The sequence below is a fragment of the Fusarium fujikuroi genome, chromosome FFUJ_chr09, assembly GCF_900079805.1.
Source record: "Fusarium fujikuroi IMI 58289 draft genome, chromosome FFUJ_chr09".
In the NCBI taxonomy this organism is placed as follows: domain Eukaryota; kingdom Fungi; phylum Ascomycota; class Sordariomycetes; order Hypocreales; family Nectriaceae; genus Fusarium; species Fusarium fujikuroi.
This window is the reverse complement of record NC_036630.1, coordinates 960,166-981,985: the sequence shown is the minus strand read 5'-3', so window position 1 is coordinate 981,985 and position 21,820 is coordinate 960,166. Positions and strand designations below refer to the sequence as shown.

General features: G+C 49.3%; 10 protein-coding genes; 6 read left to right on the top strand and 4 right to left on the bottom strand.

Annotated features, from left to right (window-relative positions):
- Positions 1 to 104: 104 nt before the first annotated feature.
- Positions 105 to 956, top strand: FFUJ_09855 (uncharacterized protein; the record flags this gene model as incomplete). The annotated part of the gene is made up of 1 exon (XM_023568195.1): positions 105 to 956. The coding sequence occupies one exon, from the start codon at positions 105 to 107 to the stop codon at positions 954 to 956; it is 852 nt and encodes a 283-aa protein (XP_023436116.1).
- Positions 957 to 2,004: 1,048 nt separating this feature from the next.
- FFUJ_09856 (related to PCF11 component of pre-mRNA 3`-end processing factor CF I) lies at positions 2,005 to 3,937 on the top strand (the record flags this gene model as incomplete). XM_023568194.1 has 3 exons in its annotated part: positions 2,005 to 2,166; positions 2,242 to 3,528; positions 3,578 to 3,937. 3 exons carry the CDS (start codon positions 2,005 to 2,007, stop codon positions 3,935 to 3,937), a joined length of 1,809 nt encoding a protein of 602 aa, XP_023436115.1.
- Positions 3,938 to 4,526: 589 nt separating this feature from the next.
- On the top strand, positions 4,527 to 6,188 carry FFUJ_09857 (probable DNA-dependent ATPase MGS1; the record flags this gene model as incomplete). Its single annotated transcript, XM_023568193.1, has 1 exon — positions 4,527 to 6,188. One exon carries the CDS (start codon positions 4,527 to 4,529, stop codon positions 6,186 to 6,188), a length of 1,662 nt encoding a protein of 553 aa, XP_023436114.1.
- Positions 6,189 to 6,679: 491 nt separating this feature from the next.
- FFUJ_09858 (uncharacterized protein) lies at positions 6,680 to 7,761 on the bottom strand (the record flags this gene model as incomplete). XM_023568192.1 has 3 exons in its annotated part: positions 6,680 to 6,714; positions 6,767 to 7,108; positions 7,158 to 7,761. The coding sequence occupies 3 exons, from the start codon at positions 7,759 to 7,761 to the stop codon at positions 6,680 to 6,682; spliced, it is 981 nt and encodes a 326-aa protein (XP_023436113.1).
- A 1,468-nt stretch (positions 7,762 to 9,229) lies between these two features.
- FFUJ_09859 (uncharacterized protein) lies at positions 9,230 to 9,897 on the bottom strand (the record flags this gene model as incomplete). XM_023568191.1 has 5 exons in its annotated part: positions 9,230 to 9,327; positions 9,386 to 9,473; positions 9,549 to 9,648; positions 9,701 to 9,759; positions 9,805 to 9,897. 5 exons carry the CDS (start codon positions 9,895 to 9,897, stop codon positions 9,230 to 9,232), a joined length of 438 nt encoding a protein of 145 aa, XP_023436112.1.
- A 466-nt stretch (positions 9,898 to 10,363) lies between these two features.
- Positions 10,364 to 11,590, top strand: FFUJ_09860 (related to RNA binding protein; the record flags this gene model as incomplete). XM_023568190.1 has 3 exons in its annotated part: positions 10,364 to 10,391; positions 10,439 to 10,498; positions 10,557 to 11,590. The coding sequence occupies 3 exons, from the start codon at positions 10,364 to 10,366 to the stop codon at positions 11,588 to 11,590; spliced, it is 1,122 nt and encodes a 373-aa protein (XP_023436111.1).
- Positions 11,591 to 13,309: 1,719 nt separating this feature from the next.
- On the top strand, positions 13,310 to 15,236 carry FFUJ_09861 (related to RUD3-suppressor of uso1-1 transport defect; the record flags this gene model as incomplete). XM_023568189.1 has 4 exons in its annotated part: positions 13,310 to 13,355; positions 13,448 to 13,593; positions 13,664 to 14,787; positions 14,840 to 15,236. The coding sequence occupies 4 exons, from the start codon at positions 13,310 to 13,312 to the stop codon at positions 15,234 to 15,236; spliced, it is 1,713 nt and encodes a 570-aa protein (XP_023436217.1).
- Positions 15,237 to 15,462: 226 nt separating this feature from the next.
- Positions 15,463 to 16,633, bottom strand: FFUJ_09862 (uncharacterized protein; the record flags this gene model as incomplete). XM_023568188.1 has 2 exons in its annotated part: positions 15,463 to 16,516; positions 16,614 to 16,633. The coding sequence occupies 2 exons, from the start codon at positions 16,631 to 16,633 to the stop codon at positions 15,463 to 15,465; spliced, it is 1,074 nt and encodes a 357-aa protein (XP_023436110.1).
- Positions 16,634 to 17,340: 707 nt separating this feature from the next.
- On the bottom strand, positions 17,341 to 18,081 carry FFUJ_09863 (probable Protein GET1; the record flags this gene model as incomplete). XM_023568187.1 has 3 exons in its annotated part: positions 17,341 to 17,690; positions 17,755 to 17,941; positions 17,995 to 18,081. The coding sequence occupies 3 exons, from the start codon at positions 18,079 to 18,081 to the stop codon at positions 17,341 to 17,343; spliced, it is 624 nt and encodes a 207-aa protein (XP_023436109.1).
- A 256-nt stretch (positions 18,082 to 18,337) lies between these two features.
- FFUJ_09864 (uncharacterized protein) lies at positions 18,338 to 19,321 on the top strand (the record flags this gene model as incomplete). The annotated part of the gene is made up of 1 exon (XM_023568186.1): positions 18,338 to 19,321. One exon carries the CDS (start codon positions 18,338 to 18,340, stop codon positions 19,319 to 19,321), a length of 984 nt encoding a protein of 327 aa, XP_023436179.1.
- Between the last annotated feature and the right edge of the window lie 2,499 nt (positions 19,322 to 21,820).

The window sequence follows — 21,820 nt, the reverse complement described above, 5'->3', positions numbered from 1 at the left end:
CCTTCCTTATCAAAACTTCATCTCAATATTTTCTCGGCCTTCAGTCGTAACTCAACAACATTTCATTCATTTTTCCCTACCTACCAGATACGCCATAGCCCGCCATGTTCGGATTTAGTCAGCGAGCCTGGGGCCCAGGCATGATCGTCCTCCAGATCCTGCGTGCTTTCACGATCATCAGCCTCCTGACCGCCGCTGCTTCTTGTTGGGTCCTCATCATCAAGATCAACACCTCCCAAGGCTGGTTCTTTTTCGAGGCTCTCTCTCTCGCGATGATGAGTTCAGCCACCATATTCCTCGTCATCTCCGAGTTGCCATTCTGCAGAGCGTATTTCGCCAATCATTGGCCCGTATTCTCCGATGAACACGGCCTCTTTTGGCTTGGAATCGGTCTGATACTGATTGGGACGAACCTCCTCGGCAAGCTCAATTCGTCGGACTATAGTCGCGATGAGTTGGGCCTTCCCTTCTGGCGACTTATCGTGTCCGCTGGCATCCTGACCTCCATCTTCGGCGTTACGAACCTCATCTGCACTTTCGCCTTCCGAGGTGTTAACGTCAATGCTCGCAAGATTCGGTCCAATGGATCCCTCGCGGACGATGAATCGTTCGGCAAGCCCCAGTCTAACTACAGCGCATCATTTACTAATGAAGATCGACCCAAGAATACTTTCAAGAGATTCTTTTGGGACAGGAAGAACGAGTCCACACCCCAACGACCTACCATAAGTCAGCCTATCACTCGGGAGCGTGACCTTGAGCGTAATGCCCCTCCTCCTCCTCACTACGAGCATCAAGAACCCTCTTCCCTCGGCCGGCAGTCACACGACTCTGGCGAGGATCGCCGTAGTCCCATCGTCCCCGAAGTTCGTCGCCCAGATACAGCCCTGCACCCGATGAATATTCGCCCTCATAGCCCAAGCATGTACTCGGAGGCGCACATGTCTCGGTTCTAGGAAGAATCGGCGCGCAAATAGGAGAAAGCGCGTAAAGCAGCGGAGGACAAGAAGCAATCGGCACAGGCTGTGAAGAACAAGGAGAATGTGCAGTGCAACTCGGAAAATTGTAACTGCAAAGGATGCGTGCGTGAAGGCAAAAAGGTAGAAGGGCGTTAAGGCATTAGGAGTCAGCGATACCACGTTTTGGATTTATGGCTTTCGTTATTTGTTTGCTAGCAGGGATACCATTTGCTAAACTTTCTTTACAGCCAGTTCAACAAATCATATTCAAACTCAATTGTGTTTCTGAGATGCATATTCATAAGGCTCATGTACTTATGCAGAGATTTGTTTCTTCTTAATACACTGTTTCTCATCTTATGAACAGCCTTATGTTAAAGTGACTATGTACTAATGTTGAGAATCGAACTTTCCCGAGAACTTTGTGGAATTTGTATTGGTTTTAAGTTCACAATTGGAGGTCTTAAAGTTGAGGGCCCTTGGGGCTTACACGATAACCTCCTGGTGTAGCACGCACATTGCCCGACTTTATTTGTCAGCCGATAAGGAACAAATTAATGCCTGAGGGAGCAAGGTTGGAAAGCCGCAAATTTAAAGGCGGCCTGGCATCCATTACATGATGTCCATTTTCCTTCTCTCTCCTCTTCTTTCAGATACACAACCTACCTATTTATCAGTAGTCAATACAAAGAACTCACAATCCTTGCGCAACAATAAAGACTTTTGGTACAAAATTAGATCAAGGAGTAGCTGTACATTCAGGGGAACTGTTTTATAAGTTGGCTTCTTTCCTTGGCCTTTTCTATTCAGGAGAAACCAGTCTCTTTGTTGCTTTTTCCTGCATTTGAATCGCGACTACTCCGTGCTCCGTCCCTGATCTATTGTTGAGTGGAGCCTCAGGCATCCGCAATTGTTGTTCCAGGCCCGACGCCAGCGGTTTCCGTAGCCTATCGCTACTAAGCTTGACCTGTGCCTAGCCCAATCATCACCATCACCATCTCTTTACCTCACACGACCAGTTGCGCTCGTCTCCATCACCGCTATCATGTCTGGAGACTCTGCTGAGGTGGCGGAGGATTACCGCATGGCCTTGGAGGATCTGTCCTCCAACATGCGCTTCGAGATTAGCAACCTTACAGTCATTGCTCGTGAGAATACTGAACATGCCCTAGCTATCGCCGAAGTTTTGCAACAACACATCCTCAAGGTAAGATCGAATCCTGATGCGCAATATGAATGCGCACGAACAGTCCAATTCAATTCAATACTAATCTTCGCGTAGGCGCCACCGAACAAGAAACTTCCTGCACTGTATGTACTCGACTCGATCGTGAAAAATGTCGGCACACCATACACTCTCTACTTCGGCCGCAATCTGTTCAAGACCTTTATGGAGTCTTATGCAGTAGTCGATCAACCAGTTCGTCGAAAAATGGAGGAGATGCTTAGAACATGGAAGGAGCCTGTTCCTGGGTCAATGGACAGCAGGCCCGTCTTTTCGCACGAGTTGGTGCGTCCTATTGAAAATGCACTCTTGAAGGCACGCGCCGTAAGCATGCCCCAAGCGGGAATGATGCCTGGGCGACCGCGATCTGCCGTGCCTCATCGTGATACTCCGACACCGCCTGGGACGAGATACCCTCCAGGCCATCCAGCCCAGCAATACACTTCAAATGGAGGACAGTCATTGAGCAATGACATTCGGAATCTAATTGTTGCCACGCAGGCGGAAGCCTCGCGCAATCCCCAAAATGTTGATGTTCAGACTAGATTAAGAGCACTTCATGAGCTGCAGGGCGTTGTGAACAGCACTAGCTTGCCTCCGGATCAGCTTGAGCTCATTAAGAGACGAGTAACTGAACTTGCTGCCGTAAACATGATGGCGCCTCTGACTCAAAGGCCTGCACCTACTCCTCCTGTGCCCGTTCAAGCACGCCCCATGCCTCCAGTGTCCGTAGCCCTTCCCCCGTCTGCAGCTCCGGCTCCGGCGCAAGAAGGTGTGACGCTTGATGCGCTCTTTGGCCCAGGAGCCTTGGCCGCCTTGATGGCAAGAAAGTCGGCTACACCTTCGAGCTCAACACCGACTCCTCAGCCTCCTCAGGTTCGTCCTGAACCACCAAAGCCACCTTTGCCAAACATGTCTGCGATGCCAGCCATGGCCCCTATACCAGCAATGTCGATACCGACGATACCTGGGATGACTCCAATGCCTACGATGTCCCAGGCACCAGCACCAGGGCCAGCAGCAAACGCAGCCCCTTGGAGTCTTCTTGATCAACTACGAAAGTCAGGCCTACTCCCTCCAGCTCCTTCAGCAACGCCCACGCCAGTTCCAGCACAAGGGGGTATCAATGTGGCCGCTCTCAAACAACCCTGTCAGCCTTCTTTGATCAGGGCGCTACATAACGACCTGGGCCAACCTTGTACCCAGTGTGGTAGACGGTTTCGAGACGATCCAGTTGGAAAAAAGCAGAAGATTGCTCATATGGACTGGCATTTCCGTGTCCACCAGCGAACCAACGAAGCCGAGAAGCGAGGTATGCACCGGAGTTGGTACGTTGATCAACGCGTAAGTCACACTACCTCCTCACAATACAAGATTACTAACAACAGTACAGGACTGGCTCAAGTCAAGAGAGGCCGTCGACGTCGACCACCTCCCCACGACTGAGGATGTTGCCGCTCAGGCCTCCAAGGCATCCGAGGCTGCTAAGCCAAAGTACATTCTTGTTCCTGATGCATCTCGCCGTATCAACACCGTTTGCCCAATCTGCCAGGACAAGTTTGAGAACAAATGGCTCGATACGGCACAAGAATGGGTATGGCTAGACACAGTTTTAGTTGGCGACCGAGCGTATCACGCATCATGTCATGCAGAAGCAACACGAGACCGTGAAAACACACCAGTACTAGGCAAACGCAAGGCCGAGACAAGCATAGCATCACCTAAAGTACGGTCACTCAAGACATCAGCGTAAAGAAATCGAACATTGGTACAGCATTGAGATGCAAATATATATCGGCTTGGCGGCCCAGGCGTTATGGAACGAGCATGAAAGGGATTGGTGGTCGTTGAAGCATTATCATGGAGTTATGTTAAGGGTTTTTAGCAATTTAGTCAACGGGGCTATTGAAATGGCTGTCGCCATAGCCAAGATAAACCAATGCAATCTTTTGATTCCAAACTGTTCATAATGTGTAGTGAAATGTCGTGAAACTGTATGAGGGATAGATGACAGTGTACGGAGTACAGACTAGCAAATACCGATTATATGGATCCGAGAGCGGCCCGTTGTTCGGGGATTAGTCCCCACGATTTGAACACGGGCTTGCTTGTTGCACGCGTTTTAGTTAGTTCAGGTACGGTCCACTCTATTTTGTTCACTTCCAGTGGTCGAGTCTTAGCTTTCACCTCCAAGCTCCATTCCCTTCGGTGTATGACCTGACCCTAATCTACCAACCAACCGATGCCAACTCACCACAACCTAACGTCACCTACCAAGTCGCATAGCAAACCAAGCCAACCTCGCCCTTTGTGATTCGGTGATCGGCACGACTACAGCGTCCATGGCGGTCGACTGCCCCATCTGCAACAAGCCTGTCAAATCCTCCGAGATCAACAGCCACATCGACTCAGGATGCGAGAGCTTCATCATAGACAAAGAGAAGGCCCCGACACCGCCGCAATCACAGACGCCACAAAGTAATTCTCAAAAACGAAACGCTTCCAACTTCTTCTCTACGCCCGCGCCAAAACGACAAGCTGCCTCTGAGAACCGAATAGCGACTCCTGTGAACGGAGCATTACAGCCTATAGCAGGGAAGAAGAGGACTTTCGAGGAGGGCCCGGGTCATGGAGTAGCAAGCTCAAAGAATGCGGAAGAGACGACAAACGGCGAGAATGCCAACGGAACGAGTACTTGGTCTCCGAATACGGAGCAAGATGGAAGAGTGGTGAAGAAGACAAAGACAACACGAGCTGCGCCCTTGGCCGAACGAATGCGACCACGAAACCTCGACGAAGTATGCGGACAAGATCTAGTTGGGCCAAACGGTGTGCTGCGCTCTCTTATCGAGTCGAACCAAGTACCCTCAATGATTCTTTGGGGTGCTTCAGGCACAGGAAAGACAACAATAGCACGATGTATCGCTCGCATGGTCGGTAGTCGGTTCATCGAACTCAATGCGACAAGCACAGGAGTCAGCGAGTGCAAGAAATACTTCCAAGAGGCGATGAACGATCTTGCCCTCACTGGTCGCAAGACCATAATCTTTTGTGACGAGATTCATCGCTTCAATAAGGCCCAGCAAGACGTGTTCCTTAAGCCTGTTGAGGCCGGTACTGTGACGCTCATCGGCGCAACTACCGAGAACCCTTCTTTCAAGGTGGCAAATGCTTTGCTCTCCCGATGCCGTACCTTTACGTTGCAGTCTCTTACAACAGAGGATGTAGTACGCATTTTACAGCGGGCAATCAAGGAGGAAGAATCAGTTTATCCGCAAACACCACTATTGGACGAAGCTATGGTGACCTACCTGGCACGTTTTGCGGATGGTGATGCTCGTACTGCCTTGAATCTCCTCGAGCTCGCCCTTTCGCTCACAACCCGCGAGGGTATCACACAAGAAGATATCAAGGCCGCCCTTACCAAGACTCTGGTCTACGATCGTGCAGGGGACCAACATTATGATACTATTTCTGCTTTCCACAAATCAGTCCGTGGAAACGATGCAGATGCCGCACTCTACTACCTTGCGCGCATGCTACAATCCGGTGAGGACCCCTTATTCATCGCCCGTCGCATGGTTGTCATTGCCTCTGAGGACGTTGGTCTGGCGGATAACACCCTCCTGCCACTTGCGACGGCAACATACACAGCCACACAACAAATTGGCATGCCAGAAGCTAGGATCCCTCTGGCGCACTGCACTGTTGCGCTATGTAATGCGCCCAAGAGCACAAAGGCCTACCGTGCCCTCAACAATGCCTACGCAGCCCTACGCGAACCGGGTGTGGCCGGTCTTCCTGTGCCTCTACACTTGCGAAACGCTCCTACAAGACTCATGCGTGACATGGGATATGGCGCTGAGTACAAGTATCCACCGAACTACCGTGATGGGCAGGTGAAGCAGACATATCTACCCGACGAACTTGTCGGGCGCCGGTTCGTTGAGGACCGGGATCTAGGAACAGAGGTTGATCCAGATCTTGAGATGGGCGGGACATAATTATCTGAATGGAATCTGGAATAGACTGGATGGCATAAGAAAATGGATAAAAAGCGTGGTTTTGGATTGTCTCAGGAGTAAGGATAAGGTTGGTTACCCTTAGGGGTTTACAATACTGTACTATAAAGGTTGTACCATAGACTTGAAAACAGAGACTATCATTATCTCTGTTTGGTTCTCGTTGACATATCGGCTCTCTTATGATACATAAAAGGCACGTACTTCCCGGCATAACTACTACGTGAATGTCATGCATAGCAACTTCACCAAATGTTACAAGGTATCATGATTTCTCCCATAAAGCTTTGTCCCATTAAACTACCTAAACCGATCTTCAAACCCGTGAAGATTTTATCAGCCATCTAGGCCAGGTACCCAAACATAATCCCAGTCGTCTAAAACCCGTAAATGGTACATTCAAGTAATAACATATTCAAACTCAAATCGTCCGTGGTATCAACACCTCCAAGAATTTCATGTCATTGCTCAACTTAAACCACACTATCCAACTTGTAAGGCATGGCACCTGGAGGACCGTTAGTATTTGGCATTTGATTGAAGACTTGAAGATGACTTACCACCCATGCCGCCAAATGAGTTGATGCCTTGGGCCTGAGCTGGGAATCCACCAGCTGAGCAGGAGACCATGCATACACAGCTGCCATCGCCGCCGATGGTACCCTTTCCAGGGACAACTCCTGTGGCTTCAGGGGCAGCGGGGGCCGGGGGAGCAGCCTCAGCAGGCTTGGACTCAGCAGGAGGTGCAGGGGCAGCATCGCCGCCTGTGATGGGAGTAGCCTTGCCATCGCCATTCTGTTGGATGGCCATCTCCTTGAACTTGGCCTGAGTCTTCTCAGCGGTAGGGTTGATGGAGAAGACCATACCCTTACCACAGTGGTTGCCTTGCTTGCAGTAGAACCCTTCAAAGGTTAGTATGATAATCGGGATATAATTGCGTTTGACACTTACAGAGAGGAGTGTCAACCATGACTTGCATAGCGACTTGGGGGGGAGGAGAAACGGTGTTGTTGGGGTTGGGCATGAAACCAGAGTCCATTCCACCATCGAGAAGAGCACAAGGCTTGTCGAAACCAGACTGAGAGACAGTGTGGTTCTGTGACAGGAACTCGAAGACAACAGTGTCGCCAATGGGGATATTGTCAAGCTGCTCAGGCTGGTAGACTAGACCTCCTGGGCCACCAACAGTGACGGTGTGCTGTTGAGGAGCTGCAGGAGTAGCAACGGCCTCGCCTCCCTTGGTGACGGTCTCAGTGACTGTGACCTTTTCGTTGATGGTGGTTGTCTCGGCACCAGCTCCAGGGTTCGCCCAGATGATGATGATCTCGGTCTTTGAGATCTTGTGACCTCCCGACACGACCTTCTTGTGTCCATTGAGAATCTCTGCAGGGAGAGGGTATCCAGCAGGCATGGCCTCTGCAGGCATGGCTTCCGCAGGTACAGCTTCCGCAGGCATAGGGTGATCCCGTCGTTCAGGCTGAGCAAAGTCGAGGAACCGCGCCATGGTCAAGGGCGCAAAGGCGGCGGCCACGGCCAGACTAGTTGAAGCTTTCATGTTTAAACTTGAGGGTATTAAAGTGGAAAAGGAAAAAGATTGCGAGATGCTCGAGTCGAGATGGGAGATCGATCTAGCGATTAAGAGACTAAGTAAGTAGTAGTAATAATGAAGAGGGCCTGCCTTCAAAGAAAGGAATTCTCAAGTGCAAAAAGAATGAAGCACAAGAAACAATTGAGTGAGAAAGAGATGGAGATATGGGGATGGGATGTTTGTTGACAATCGTGGTACTGCTGTGGCCTTATTATACCTTGCCATGCTTCTCACGGGCGAAACTGTTTAACGCCTGTAACCCCCTGGAAAAGACAAGCCCTCAAACACATTTTCGAAACACGGCCGCTGAAGAAGCCGAATCTTAGCTTTGCTCGCTTCGGTCTGTCTAGATCCGATCATCAACTATAGAGTAGACTCATAGCTACACTAGAGGTCGGGCTCCCTGTGAAACGCTTGTTGATGCGGGGGTGGTCTCTGTGACAGGTCCGTCTCGGATCACGTTTGGTGTTTTGGAGTTTTACCCTTTTGCGCTGTTCCCAGTGCCAAGCGAATAATATGCGACACATAATGATTGGGGTGGCTTCTTACGTAGCGGCCGGTATAGGCCTAAACGTGCTTAATTAAGTCTATATAGGGTCGTATCAACCAACGTTAACAGGGGCTGCTCTTCTTAGTGGTGAGACGTCAAAGAGACAGGTCAGACAAAGCCAAGAACGGGACTTGGCTACTCCGTGAGTGCTCAGAGTCCAAGGCCCAGCCACCTGCGGCTCCTATTATACATACCACAATGACAGTATGATATCGTCGACCCGATGCTCACTGATGAAGCCAAGAAGGGCCAAGCTATTAAATACATACGCTTATACTCGCCGTTTGAGCGGCACCGAGGCCGTTTCACCATTGATCGTCAACGGTGAGGTTTCATCGACATAGTGTAGTCTCATCCGCGATAGACCCTTCCAGGCACAATAATTCGGACGACAAAAAGTTTATCTCCTTGCAGGGCTTGAGACCTAATATGTGACCTGCCTTAATCACTTTGCGTGTATCATTGGTGTTGCTATGGATGCTTAACTGATAACCATACTCTGCGCAGTATTGTATTGTATCCACAGAGAAAGAGACCTGCCTGCACCGTACTTAGCGCTGGTATAGTCTCTTGGGTCACAAATTGCGGTCGCTATATCTCGACGTGATATGAACTTACAACGAAGTCTCTAAATTCTGGCCTTGGCGCCTTGAGGCCTCTCGTTTCGACGGAAACGCCACGAACCTCTCTTGAATCCATCCGTTCTCTTCCATCCATGAACATTTCCACGTGAATCGGCGGCCGATCTTGCATCGTAGCATCAACGGCAACAGCCCGACCGAGGAACCCATGCGGATGCCATGACTTTCTGTGACAAAATTGGGGATGACTACCGCTCTTCCGTGTTTCAAGGATGCAAAATTGTTTCTTCGCTTACGAACCATCCTACTTCTGCTGAGCTTGCTGTTGCCCTTCGTACAACCCTGTGTAGTACCCAGCATAGTACCATGACATAAGGAGTTTCTTGAGGCTTTCGTCCTGGACTGTGTGTTTTGATTAGTCCTATATGACAAGAAATACGATTCAAGGATCTTGACTTACCGGAACCTAGGACGGTTTGTACAGGAAATGAGGGAGTCCCTTGGGACGCGATTGGCTCCTTAGACTCATTGCGCGATGATGGGATCTCCTAAGCTTCCATGTTAGTTGTCTGAGCGTATGAAGCCAAGATTCTCATGGCACAGATCAACATAGCCAAACCCACCTTGTTTTGTTCTGCTGCTCCCGATTCCAACTCAATCTCTTCTGTTTCTGTAACTTGGGGTTGCTCAGATCCAGACTCAGCCTCCGCCTCCGCCTCCGCCCTTTGTTCACGAGTTAGCCGAGTGAATCTCACCTCTTGAGGATTCAACTTACTGATTTTGAGGCTCCAGCTCCCGTACACTTCCGCCCTTAGCATGAATGCTGTGATATTTCTGCAGTCTGTTAGTAACCGTTTGCGATAGAGGGAACCTACTTACCTTGTACTCTTGTAGGGCTTCGTTCCAAGAGTCAATCAGGGCAGAGTCATCCCATATCTCCTCTTGTGTCAGTTTCTCTTGCTTTTTTGACATCTTGTGCAATCAAATCTCGAACTATTTAGATGGAGAGTTCCGGGTGCTGAACTGTTAGGTTGTGTTTAAGAAGCCTTGGTTTCAGATGGCTGAGGCCAAACAGTTATTGTCTGCTTGGTTCCTATTTCACAGGAAGCTTAAGTGTTCAATATGAGTCGACAATATGCAGTGAAGAATATAAATTGAGTTGCCAGGCAATGGTTGATGAGGTACGGTGTAGATTGGTCTTATTCTGTATGTCACAGTGCTGCCCGAATCGTAGCTTCAGAAGCTACAGACACTTTTTAGTGGACCAAGCCGCTGAAAGGACCCCAACCCCCACTACGATAAACTGATAGTGCTCGCGATTCTTCACCGCCCAGAGCAGACATGGCAGAATCCCAATTTTTTTCAATCGCCCACGCATCTTTTTCTGCGGGAGTCTAGGCTTTGAGAATCTAGCAACAAGACAACCAAATCAGACACAATGGCCCCAGAATTGAGAAAGAGAAAGTGTAAGTTACCCGAGAGTTACTAATATTCATGCGCTGACGCTTCTTAGCCGTTTCGGACATCAAGAAGCCCAATGGCGCTGCTAAAGCTGCCCAGCCCAAGCGAAAAGGTAGGGACATAATGCCCACGATATAGCTTTTCTTGTGTCGCTAACACAGCTTTTACAGCCCCCGAGGATGCGTCGCCTGTGTCGCTGAAGAAGCAAAAGTCTGTCAAGAAGACTGTTGTCACAAAAAAGACCGCTACCAAGCCGGCGCAAAAGTCCAAGAGCAAACCCGAGGAAGTCAAGGTCGTCGAGGAGGAAACCACCACACTCGATATCCCCGATGAGTCTTCCGATTCTGAGGCTGAGGAGGGCAAAGAAGTTCAGGCGATCGTGAAGGAGCTGGACTCTGACGACGAGGACATCACCGAGGGCGACTCTAGCTTCAAGCAGGGACAGGATGTCGGCAAGATTCCCAAGGTCTCCAAGGATGTCCAGAAGGCCGCCAAGGCTTCCGACGAGGAAGCTGGAGTTATCTACATCGGCCGCATTCCCCACGGTTTCTACGAGCATGAGATGAGACAGTACTTTGAGCAATTTGGCCCCATCGTTGCGCTACGACTTTCCCGAAACAAGAAGACCGGTGCCAGCAAGCACTATGCTTTCGTCAAGTTTGAGGAGGCATCTACCGCCGAGATCGTGTGCAAGACCATGGATAACTACCTTCTGTTCGGCCATATCCTCAAGTGCCGAATGATCCCTAAGGAGCAGGTTCGCGATGATTTGTTCAAGGGTGCCAACCGACGATTCAAGAAGGTTCCCTGGAACAAGATGGCTGGCCACAAGCTTGAGAAGCCCTTGACCGAGTCTGCATGGGCGAACAAGGTTACAAAGGAGAACTCTAAGCGCGCAAAGAAGGCTGCTAAGCTTAAGGAGCTTGGTTATGAGTTCGATGCCCCCGAGATCAAGGACGTGCCAGCCCCCGCTGCTATTGAGAACGGAGAGAGCGAGACCAAGGCCATTGAGGATGCACCTGCTGAGAAGGAGGAGGAGCCCAAGGAGGAGGAGCCCAAGGAGGAGGAGCCCGCTGAGGTCGTTGAGACAGTCGTCGAGGAGAAGACTGAGGTTATTACCGAGAAGCCAGCTCCCAAGGGCAAGGGCAAGGCGGCAAAGGGCAAGGCAACAAAAGCAGGCAAGGGCCGAAAGGCAAGGGCTTGAGTACGGAATTGTTCAATTCAATTGGGAATCGGAGTTTTAAAGCGGCATAGACATAGTTTCAAAAAGATCCATGTATAATGAAACGAATGCAAGTTGGGTCGTCAGTCACGCGCTTCTTCTTTTTCTACAAAAAGGTTCTCAACCATGATATGTATGTACGCACATAAGCGAACCCATAGCACTCATAGGAAATAAAAGAGCAAGCAATGGGATTATGAAAGGCGGTTATAGTCTACTTCGCGCTCGATCGCGAAAAAGCCACGGGAAACAATGGTCTTTTTCAAAAATGTGATTGCGAAGGGTAAAAATATGTGAAGAAGAAAAAGTGAGATTCGACGCGCGAGACAGATGAGAAAATAGCATCGTGAGGATCCACTCGAATATGACTAAGCTCAATTTCACTTGGACATTCAACCAGAATATCTTGTCCAGCTTTTTGTGATGTCAAAGGTGCTCAGACGGGAGCTAACTGAATTGATTTTTTGCAAGAATATTCAAATCAGCCTTGAATTCACATCTCAGTTAATTTTAGCCCTCGTCGAGGAGAACATCTTGCATACCAACCTGTAAATGTTGAGTTCAACTCACCAATGCTGATGATGGCGTCTCTTACACGGAACGCTGTATAGCAACCAGCTAATTGAGGGTCACTGATGGGCCATGCTGAGTTTACAGAGTAATAAAACCCTCTATTTTCTGATCAGACATATCACAGGAGTCACTCTGTATGGCATCTGGTACTGACTGCAGTTGCTAATAAGTGAGTCAGTGCAAAGGAAGATGTTTCACTAAGACAGGAACAGAAAAGGACATTTTGTCCTCAGAACTGTGATACAGAATTGGCAGTGTTTGGAAGAAATCCATACACTGAATCAGAGAGAGCTGAGCTATGAGTTACTGTCCCATTATATGTACCTAGTGAACCATCATCCTCAGTCAGTGATTGGAGGCTATTCTCGAATCTAGATCCTGCAAGGTACGTGAACAGCAGCCGCAGTATACATAACACAGTCGGCCATTGGTTTTTGAAAGTTGATAACAGAATATTTTCATGATCAAAATCATTTACTCATGCAACTGATATAATGCTACAGTAGTACGGAGGTCCATACCAAAAGTCTTTGCCTAAGATGACTGTGGCTTATGGACCCACCTTTGATAAGATACCAGAGGTACATCTAGCGAAATTACACTCACTAATTACAATTAAACTATAGCAATTACAGTCAGTAATTTATTTTAATAAGCCCTCTAGATAACCTGTAGTTATAGGGCTATTATAGGGCATCCTCCCTGGGAGTCTCTTATCTCTTGTATATCTATGTACCTGACAGGGATTAGTGATTGTGGCGTAAGTTATCTTGGGCAAAGACTTTTGGTATGGACCTCCGTAGCCGGCCGACAATTCGGAGCCGACCTCGCCAGAAGATCAGCCGTTGAAACGTCTCGGAACTCCAGGGCACTTCCAGGCCAAGTCCACTAAATTCCACCAGGTAAGGTACGTCAGCTGGTGGCTGCTGACATGCAAATTGACCACCTACCAACGGAACCTAACACGAGGGAGGGTCAGTAATAATTACTGACACGTACCAAACATCCAATTCCCGTTTGTTCCTCTTAAAGCAACCTATAATCCACCCACAGGCGCTAGGATTATCTGCACGACATTGAACCTCTAGATCTGGGTCTGGATGCTCTATTCAGACTAAAAAACTCACCATGTCTTCCACCGTCGCAGCGAACCCGACCCAGGCGACGAATTCAGGTGCGTGCGATCCCTACCCCTGCCAATTGACGTGGAAATGGAGATTCGAGAACGTGTCCTAACCCATGGGGCCTCGCTTCCTACTCGTGCAGGGTCGTCAAAAAAGAAGAACAACAAGAAGAAGAAGAACGCCAACAAGAACAAGGCTGCTGAGCAACCTGTGAGTGGTAGTTCAGACCCTCAGCAGGGTTCAGATAAAGAGACCCTCGAAGACGAGCCCGAGACACCCACTCAGCCCGTACGTAGTTATGATGCTCACCTCCCATATCATACAATTGCGCGCGCGCTGACATGCATCACCTCCACAGGAAACTCCAGTCAATGCAGATGCAGACGCAGTCAATGCAGACGAAGTCGTAAACGAAAAAGCTCCCCCTGTCTACAGTAACGGGCATGCCGTAGAGCCCAAGGCTCAGAGCAACGGGCTCACACCCCCTCCGGTTGATGGCGAAAACGAAAAGCCCGACGATTCAGATACCTCCGCCAAGCTAGAGGCCATGAGCCAGGAACGAGAGGCCTTGCGGGCCGAGGTCGAACAGCTACGGAAGCAGCTCGAGAACATCCAGGAGACACACAGCAACGAAGTCACACAGCTCAAGAGCGATCTAGAGGAGAGCAATGCCGCCAAGGAGAATGCCGAAGAGGAATACCAGACTCTTCTTGGGCGAGTTGAGAAGATCAAACAGACGCTGAGCGACCGGTTCAAGCGCGACAAGGCAGAGCTCGAAGAAAGCAAGGAGCGCATAGAAGAGCTCGAGGCAGAGAACGAGGAACTAAGAAGCAACGCTGTATCGTCTGGAGACGATGTCGCCAAGCTAAAGGAGGAGCTACAAGATGCGACAAGGGAGCTCAACACTCTTCGAAGTCGCAACAACCTATCAGCACAGAACTGGAGCAAGGAGAAAGAAGAACTGGTCCGACATGTCCAACATCTTAAGGAGGAGATGGAGACTACTGCAAACGCCATGGGCGAATGGGAAGTTATCGCCATGGAAGAGCGATCCATCAAGGAGAGCTTGGTTGATAAGGTCTCGGAACTAGAGGAACAAGTTACTATTCTACGACAAAACTACGAGAGCGCCACTACAGAGCGAGAGAGCCAAACTACCCTTATCGAAAACCTACAGAATGCCCTCCGCGAAATCCAAGATGCTCGCAAGAAGGAGCTTCGAGATATGGTCGAGACTACCGAGGCGCAAGTTCAAGCTCTCAAGAAACAGGTGCAAGAAGCCGATGCCCGCGCAAAGGAAGCTGAAGAAGCCAAGCAAACGCTCTCACAGGAGCTTGAGCGAACAGCGCCGTATGAGAAGGAGGTCAAGGAGAAGAACCTTCTCATTGGAAAGTTGAGGCATGAGGCGATTGTGTTGAACGACCACTTGACAAAGGCACTGCGGTACCTCAAGAAGACAAAGCCGGAAGACAACGTTGATAGGTACGTTTGATATATGACGACTCATATGAAGCTTTATGCTAACAGCGGCTAGACAAATCGTCACAAACCATCTCCTCCACTTCCTCACACTCGACCGCGGTGACGCCAAGCGCTTCCAGGTCCTTCAAGTCATGGCTGGCTATCTCAACTGGACCGACGAGCAGCGAGAGCAGGCCGGTCTCGCTCGTCCAGGCACATCCTCTAATTCTCTCCGCCTACCCATGTCACCATTTACACGCACACCAAGCTCACCATCTCTCAACACCGATCTCTTCAACGAGTCAACATCCGCCAAAGACAAAGAGTCTTTGTCTGAGCTATGGGCAAACTTCTTAGAGCGCAGCGCACAGGAGGGCGCTCTGGAAACACCAAGTAGGAAGGGTAGCACTAGCAGTGCTGCCACAGGACCAGTGAGGCCAGAGTCAACAAGGCCGGAGTCTAAGAGTTAATACTGAATATCGAAATTACGATGTGGGAATTACACTAAATGCATGTATTGAGAAGACGCGGTGCATGTTTCAGGGAGAGCAGGGAGGGTATAACACTCGGCTGTTACAAGAGAAAGGATGAGATATGGTTTTCGTGGCTATTCAAGCCAAATTTCAACGGTCATGGACCTCTATGTAAGAATAGCTCTTTAGTAAGAAGGGTTGGGATAATACGCAGGAGGACGGATTAGATACTATCGCCGTCTGCCGTTTCTCCACGCAAGGAGTGCAATACATTCTGTGCATATCCTTCAGCGTCCCTCGTTATGGTCGCCACGTCAATGCGATTAGTCAATGCATCGTTGACTCCCTCCACAACCTCCCTTTCCTCCATGACCTCGCCCATGAGGCGCACTTCGTGGCTCCAGTAGGCATGGCTTCGTGATCGAAGATCCTCATCACGCAGCGCAGTGTTCTTGACGATGCCGAGAGCGCTAAGCTTGCTCTTCACGATAAGAAGAGCACGTGAGGTTGCCTCGATGCGCTCTACAGGCGATGGAGGCTCGACGAAGGCGCGGTTTGTAGCGGATAGATATAGAAGCCAGCCAAGAGCTGCGTCGAAAGCTGCGAGGGTCACAAGACGTGCGACTCGAGCAGTCCAGTAAAAGAAGTCAACTTCCGGCAGACGCAGAGCACGTGCGTTGGCTTGGTAGTTGTAAGAGTTGACAAAGTAGATATCGAGAGCGGTAACGGTCATGGCTGCCATTGTGGCCTTTGGTCGCCATTGGGAACCAGCTCGCCCTGTGAATGTTGGACTTGTAACGAAAGCGATGGCGAAGAGGTTTGCGATATGAGGCCACAGGAGTTGAGGTAGAGCATAATAGAAGAATGTCTTTGGCTCTTCTGAAGTGCAGAACGGGCAGTTCGCGAGTACTTCAGGTCCAAATTGCAAGTATAGCAGTCGGCTCTCCAGGTTGACAAATCTGCCCCTCAGCGCTTCGTCTTGCTTCGTGAGAACATTATCGGGTCTTCCAACTGCAACACGGTTGAATAGAACATCGACCGGGATCTGGAGACGGCTTTGGGTCGCAAGGAACAGGTTCTCGGGTGCGAACGGCGGTAATGTCTTGAGGATGTAGCTGATGATTAAGAAGGCCAGGAGGGCGAGCGCAACGCGGACTTTGGGCGGTACGGGAACTATAGGCGCATGCCGGGCTTGCGAAGAGGCCTTGACCGATCGATAGTATGATATGGCCTTTGGTAATAGTATAGGGCCAAAGAAGATAAGGAGGGACCGGATGCTGGTTAAGGTTAGTTGTTGTTTGTACACAATGTGTAAGTGGTTATCAAGAGGAATAAAGTCACAAGGACAAGCTTAATACTAGAAGATATACTTACGAGTCCCACGGGATCGCCATTATGGCGAATATCAAACCGAAATGGTCGTGATCCTTTGTTGGTTCTGAGGTGTTGAAGTTGAACACGTTTTGTTACAAGATTGAGACAAGGCTGATAAACGACGTCAGTTCAGGAACAGCTTCAATAAGGCAAAGGTGGCGCCAAGCCTAAGATACTGCCCGTAGGCCTGAGCCCACCTCAGGGACAGCGTCTGTCGGCCAATGTGGGGGCTTAAACTTTTGGTGGGGCCGACGTCTCTTTTCAACGTAAAACCTCGGGTTTTTCTTCTCTTTAACAAATTTCTTTCCTTCTTCACTTCAACCATTCAACACAAGCAACTCCCCTTCTTCGCCTTTTTATTCACATTGACACCCCGCACAACACTCACTATAGCTCAGTAACGCAATAATATGGCTCTTGCGCCGTTATTCACTGCCCTCCCGCTCGTCCCGTGCATCCGTGTATCATTATGTTACCATTGGCACTTTCGAAGCTTTGGCGATCTCTCTGTGGTCGTTAGAGTCAATATGTTGCCTAGATCAAGCCCCAAATACCCTGCCAAGGGTTATTCTCTGTCGTGTTACAAAGTCTCAGCTTCGGCAATGAGGAACTTTGCGTCAAATTTATCTAAGAGATACATCTCCACTCGTAGTCAAGCTTTGCTTGTAAATATGCATATTTTTACTATGTGCGTGGACTAGCTATGGCTAGTATCATGGCGGTTTGCCTATGACTTCTTCTTCTCCTCCGCGGCGACCTTTTGGGCTGCGACGGGTGCTTCCTTGGCCTGCTTCGCGTTGAGGAGCAGACCAGCGATACCCACGATCAAGTCGCTGAAAAGCGCGATAACTCCTGTACAAGCCAACTGCCACGAAGCGATGCTCACACTTCCGATGGGAGCGCGGGGGAAAGACAGAATCCATTCCGCCCAGTAAGGGAACCAGCCGTAAGGCAGCCAGAACATGGGCTCGGTGGCATACCAGAAGGGCAGAAAGTATTGCGGCGCACGTGTAACGACGACTCGGAGAACGGTGAGGATCTTGTCAAAGTTGGATCGTGCTGCCTCGTTGGTTTTCTCTGTAGTGGCAATTTGTCAGCTCTCTCTTGGTTTCCCCGAATCTCTACGACAGATGTGACGTACTGGTCTTCTCTAGCTGTTCGAGGAGCTTGTCGTGCTGACGACGGAGCTTTGCCCACTTGGCAAATTCATCCTGACTACTCGTGGAGTTCAGATCTCGTCGGACCTTGAGGTAGTCGGTCTGGAGCTTGCGTTGCTCGCCTGCAGCCTTTGCTGTCGATACGGGGAGGAAGTTGATTATTGTCCAGAGCTTTTTGGGTTAGTGGCTGAGCTAGAGAACACGGTCTGGGTTGGGTAGTATACCAAGTTGTTGATTGCGGCGGCTCCAATGGTATTGACGAGGTTAACGACAACTTCGACAACGAAGATGCTGAGCATAAGGGAGGCCATCTTAGAGGTCCAAGTGTATCAGCAGCAACAGGTAATAGGCTTCCAACTTGAACACTGTGTATTCGGTCCTGGACCGGTTTGGGTCTGAGCTCGTGAAGTTGATGGTGATGTTGGTTTTGGTGGTTTGTTGAACGTGGTCAAGCCATGTCATAACCCCGACACTTGCATCGAGCTCCATCAGACCCCCTCCACACCACGTCGGTTGTCTCAAGCCTACCCTATACTTTCAACTCACTTTCTTTCCTCGATCATTCCAATGTCACGAGCACTCGACAAGAGTCTCAAGGAATCTCTGAGACATGGAGATCATCATTCGGTATTTCTAGAAATCTCAAATGTTCTTATTGAGCCTTCAAATGAGCTTCTAGAGATCGAGTTGTTGGGTAAAAGCCACGTCGTCGATGCCTACACATCAGTCTTGCGAGACGAGAATGCAGTGGCCATACCAAAGTTACGCCTTGTGCAGGCGTTTATAGTGGCGCAGAAGCTTCTTAAACAGTTCCAGGCCGATAAACAGCGGGTATCGTCAGGAGACATTTCAAGGTCAACTGCAGTTATCCTGTTGATGGACCCAGAGCACCTAACAGCTGCCAACACAAGAAAACGACTTATCAGAGACAAGTGGAGAGAAGAAGACCTGCAAGACAGACTACACCTCGAGAAACATCTGATTGATAGTTTACTGACCAGTCGGCTTCATCGACACACGAAGTCACCAACACTATGGAATCATCGCCGATGGCTGATGGAGCAATATCGTCCTCATAATATCGAGGTTACAGCCGAGGATGGCCTCACAAGAACTATCATGATATCTGGAGAAAGACATCCACGAAATTACTATGCCTGGTGTCACGCTAGATATCTGGTTAATACCTTTATCCTATCATCCTCAAGTTCACAAGAGGGCATATCACGCATCATCATCGCTGCGCAAAAGTGGTGCTTTGCCCATCACAATGACATATCTGGCTGGCAATTTCTTCTGTTCCTGCTAGACAAGCAACCTGCCGAAACATCGCCTGTGTTTCGCGAGACATTGAAACTCGCGGCCTCGTTCAAGTGGGGGAATGAATCTGTGTGGTACTTCCTTCGGCTTGTGACTGCTCGGGGAGTTACAAACTCTGACAAAGACGAGTTTGAAAGTCTGCGAAAGACACTCTGGGAGACCGCGTCTGAGGGCAGTATTGAGAAGAAGACGCTTGAAAGAGCAGAGCAGTGGCTCATGGCTAGTCCATGATCGTTGGCGACTTCGCAAACAAGGAAGTGGACTTGAGGACCCGGGCTGAAACCGAAACTCATTCATGGGTTGCCTCACGGTGTCTTTCGGGTAGTATGCGGCTATGAAACATGGGAATAGACATTGGAAATAGAAACAATACGGTCTCAACTGGAGCACAGACGCTGGATAGCACTTAAGTACAGTCGCGATCCTTATCTAAATGAAGATCTGCCGTCCTTTGACGGTGAAATATTGAACCCTGAGAGGCCCGCGGCTAGTGACCTATCACAGCTGAATGCAAGTATGGCTAAAAGCTGCAATATGAATTCAAATTGAGGTCTACCCTGATCGACAAGATCCGAGCAGATAGTGGTGCCGGGGTCGAGATTAAAATTCCGAGAGGCATTGACGGCGCCGTGCGGTTGTTTCATCAACGGGGTCATTTGACAAGGGGACTTTCTAGACCATGAAGCTATCCAATTGTGTTTAGGCATTCTGAATTAGTGATGAAGTCATTGAAGTATGTACAGAAATAAACGATCCATCGAATCTATATTGGAATCTTGGTGAAATTGGAGAGCTTGGCACTAATGTGGGAAGGGCGGAAGCCAATGAGATGTTGTATTGTAGATTGCAACATAGAGTGTGTATGTCCTTGCCATTGGAATGATACATTTGTCCAAAAAGATTAAACAGAGGATATTGTTATCCTTAGCTTGTTTGTAGCTAGGATCAATGGCTGACTTTGCACGATGATGGGAGCTGGACATTGCTCGTGTCGGGGATGAGCTTGGCTGTCATGCGTGAGCTTTAGAGAGTAAGCATTCAAAAGGAAACAAATTTCACGTAAATAGGTTTGAGAATACGATATGTTTTTGCATTGCCATTACTCAAGAAGGATCCAGCCTGAAACGGAGTCAATAACGTTGAAATGTTGATGTTTTCATGTGAATACAGGGCAACAGGGATAGGGACGTATCCGAGAATCCATGCACACGTGGAGAAGAAGCCAGGCGGCCGATGACCCGACCTCGAAGGCTCGAAAGACTCGTGATACCTGGGGTTCCAGCTCAATAAATCAGCAAATTGGAATACTCTCTGCATTGTGGTCAATCTAGACACTGATCAAGCGTCAAATTGCCAACTTTACCGCCACGTAATCTGCACAAGAAGCGCCTGACAATCACCAAAACGATCTAGAAGAAAACTGGAGCGAGCTGAGCGTTTTGAGGCTCACACATCACAGTAGTCAGGGGAAGTTGTGTGGTAAAGCTGACGCTGACCGGTAGAGTGGCGCCGTTGTGTTTGACGCGTAAGGTAAGGAGACAAAACGCTACTGCAAGTCAATTGAGAAAACAACAACTTGAACTTGGCGACCCAATGATGTCGAGTCAAGAGATGCAAGCCCAAGGGGACTTTGGTGTGTCAGCTTGACGCCAGGGCATCAAGCTTTAAACTTCTTGGCCATTAATATCAGTACGGAATTGGAATTTGGTTACATGGCTGTAACGGTCTGGTTGATGAAACTCTGCATTTTAACGTTATGATAAGGTTAGATATGGCCAAGACTTCCAAAATCGAATGGCTGTTGGGATTCAATTCCTCAACCAGGCTATGTTCTTCATACGCCATAGCCAATACTTTGAATATCAGCTTCAGGCAAGGGAACCACAATATTACCCCCGGTTTCCACAGAACGCGTGTTTCGTTTTCACCATTGACAGTTGAAAACGCCTGAGTCAATCTGGCTGAAGCTTGTTTTTTCCCTTTTGCCGCTTGCTCCACGTTGCGTTGCAGCACATCTCATGTGCGCCACTTTGTGCAGATCTTGGCTTGGGGTGAGAAGTCTAACCCAAAGCATCAGCTGGAGTGCTGCACGTTAACTTATCCGTCAGTCCTCAGGGGCACAGAAACTCGGCGTTAGACCTTGTCTCGGGGAGTTTCTCACTGAACGAAAGCAGCACTCTGCATTCAATTTTTAGGTACCAAGGTCGCTATCTTTTTGGTACGTATTTGGTATACGAGATGATGAAGTAGCACCAGGCAAGAAGAGGACAAGCATACGGATTTTCGGCGGATATCGAGGTAGCATGGGGCACAAGCAGACAAGGCAGGGTAGAGTAATCTCCACAGCTCGAGTCCACCGTAATAAACAAGCGGCTAAGAGTAACGGGCCATTTAGAGGCTGACGACCCCTGAGCCTTACAGATGAGCGTTGCGTGGGTGTCCAGTGATGAGCAGAGATGCACTCTGATCCGTAGCACATCGACCCAAGCTGGCATGGCATGGCATGGCATGTGGTGGAGAAGGTTTTACGGGCGGCGGTCCTCTTTGTTGTTTGCAGGTCCCGTCGTGTTTGACGGTTGATTCAGTCCGTTCGTGAGATGATGAGATACCTGATCTACAGGTACTGGACCTTGCTGATCGTCGAGCCAAGATAACTAATGTCCAATCAATGGGGTCTACTTAGCTTGGCTTTGGATCTAGAATCAAACCAAGTTGTGAAAGATGAGAGAG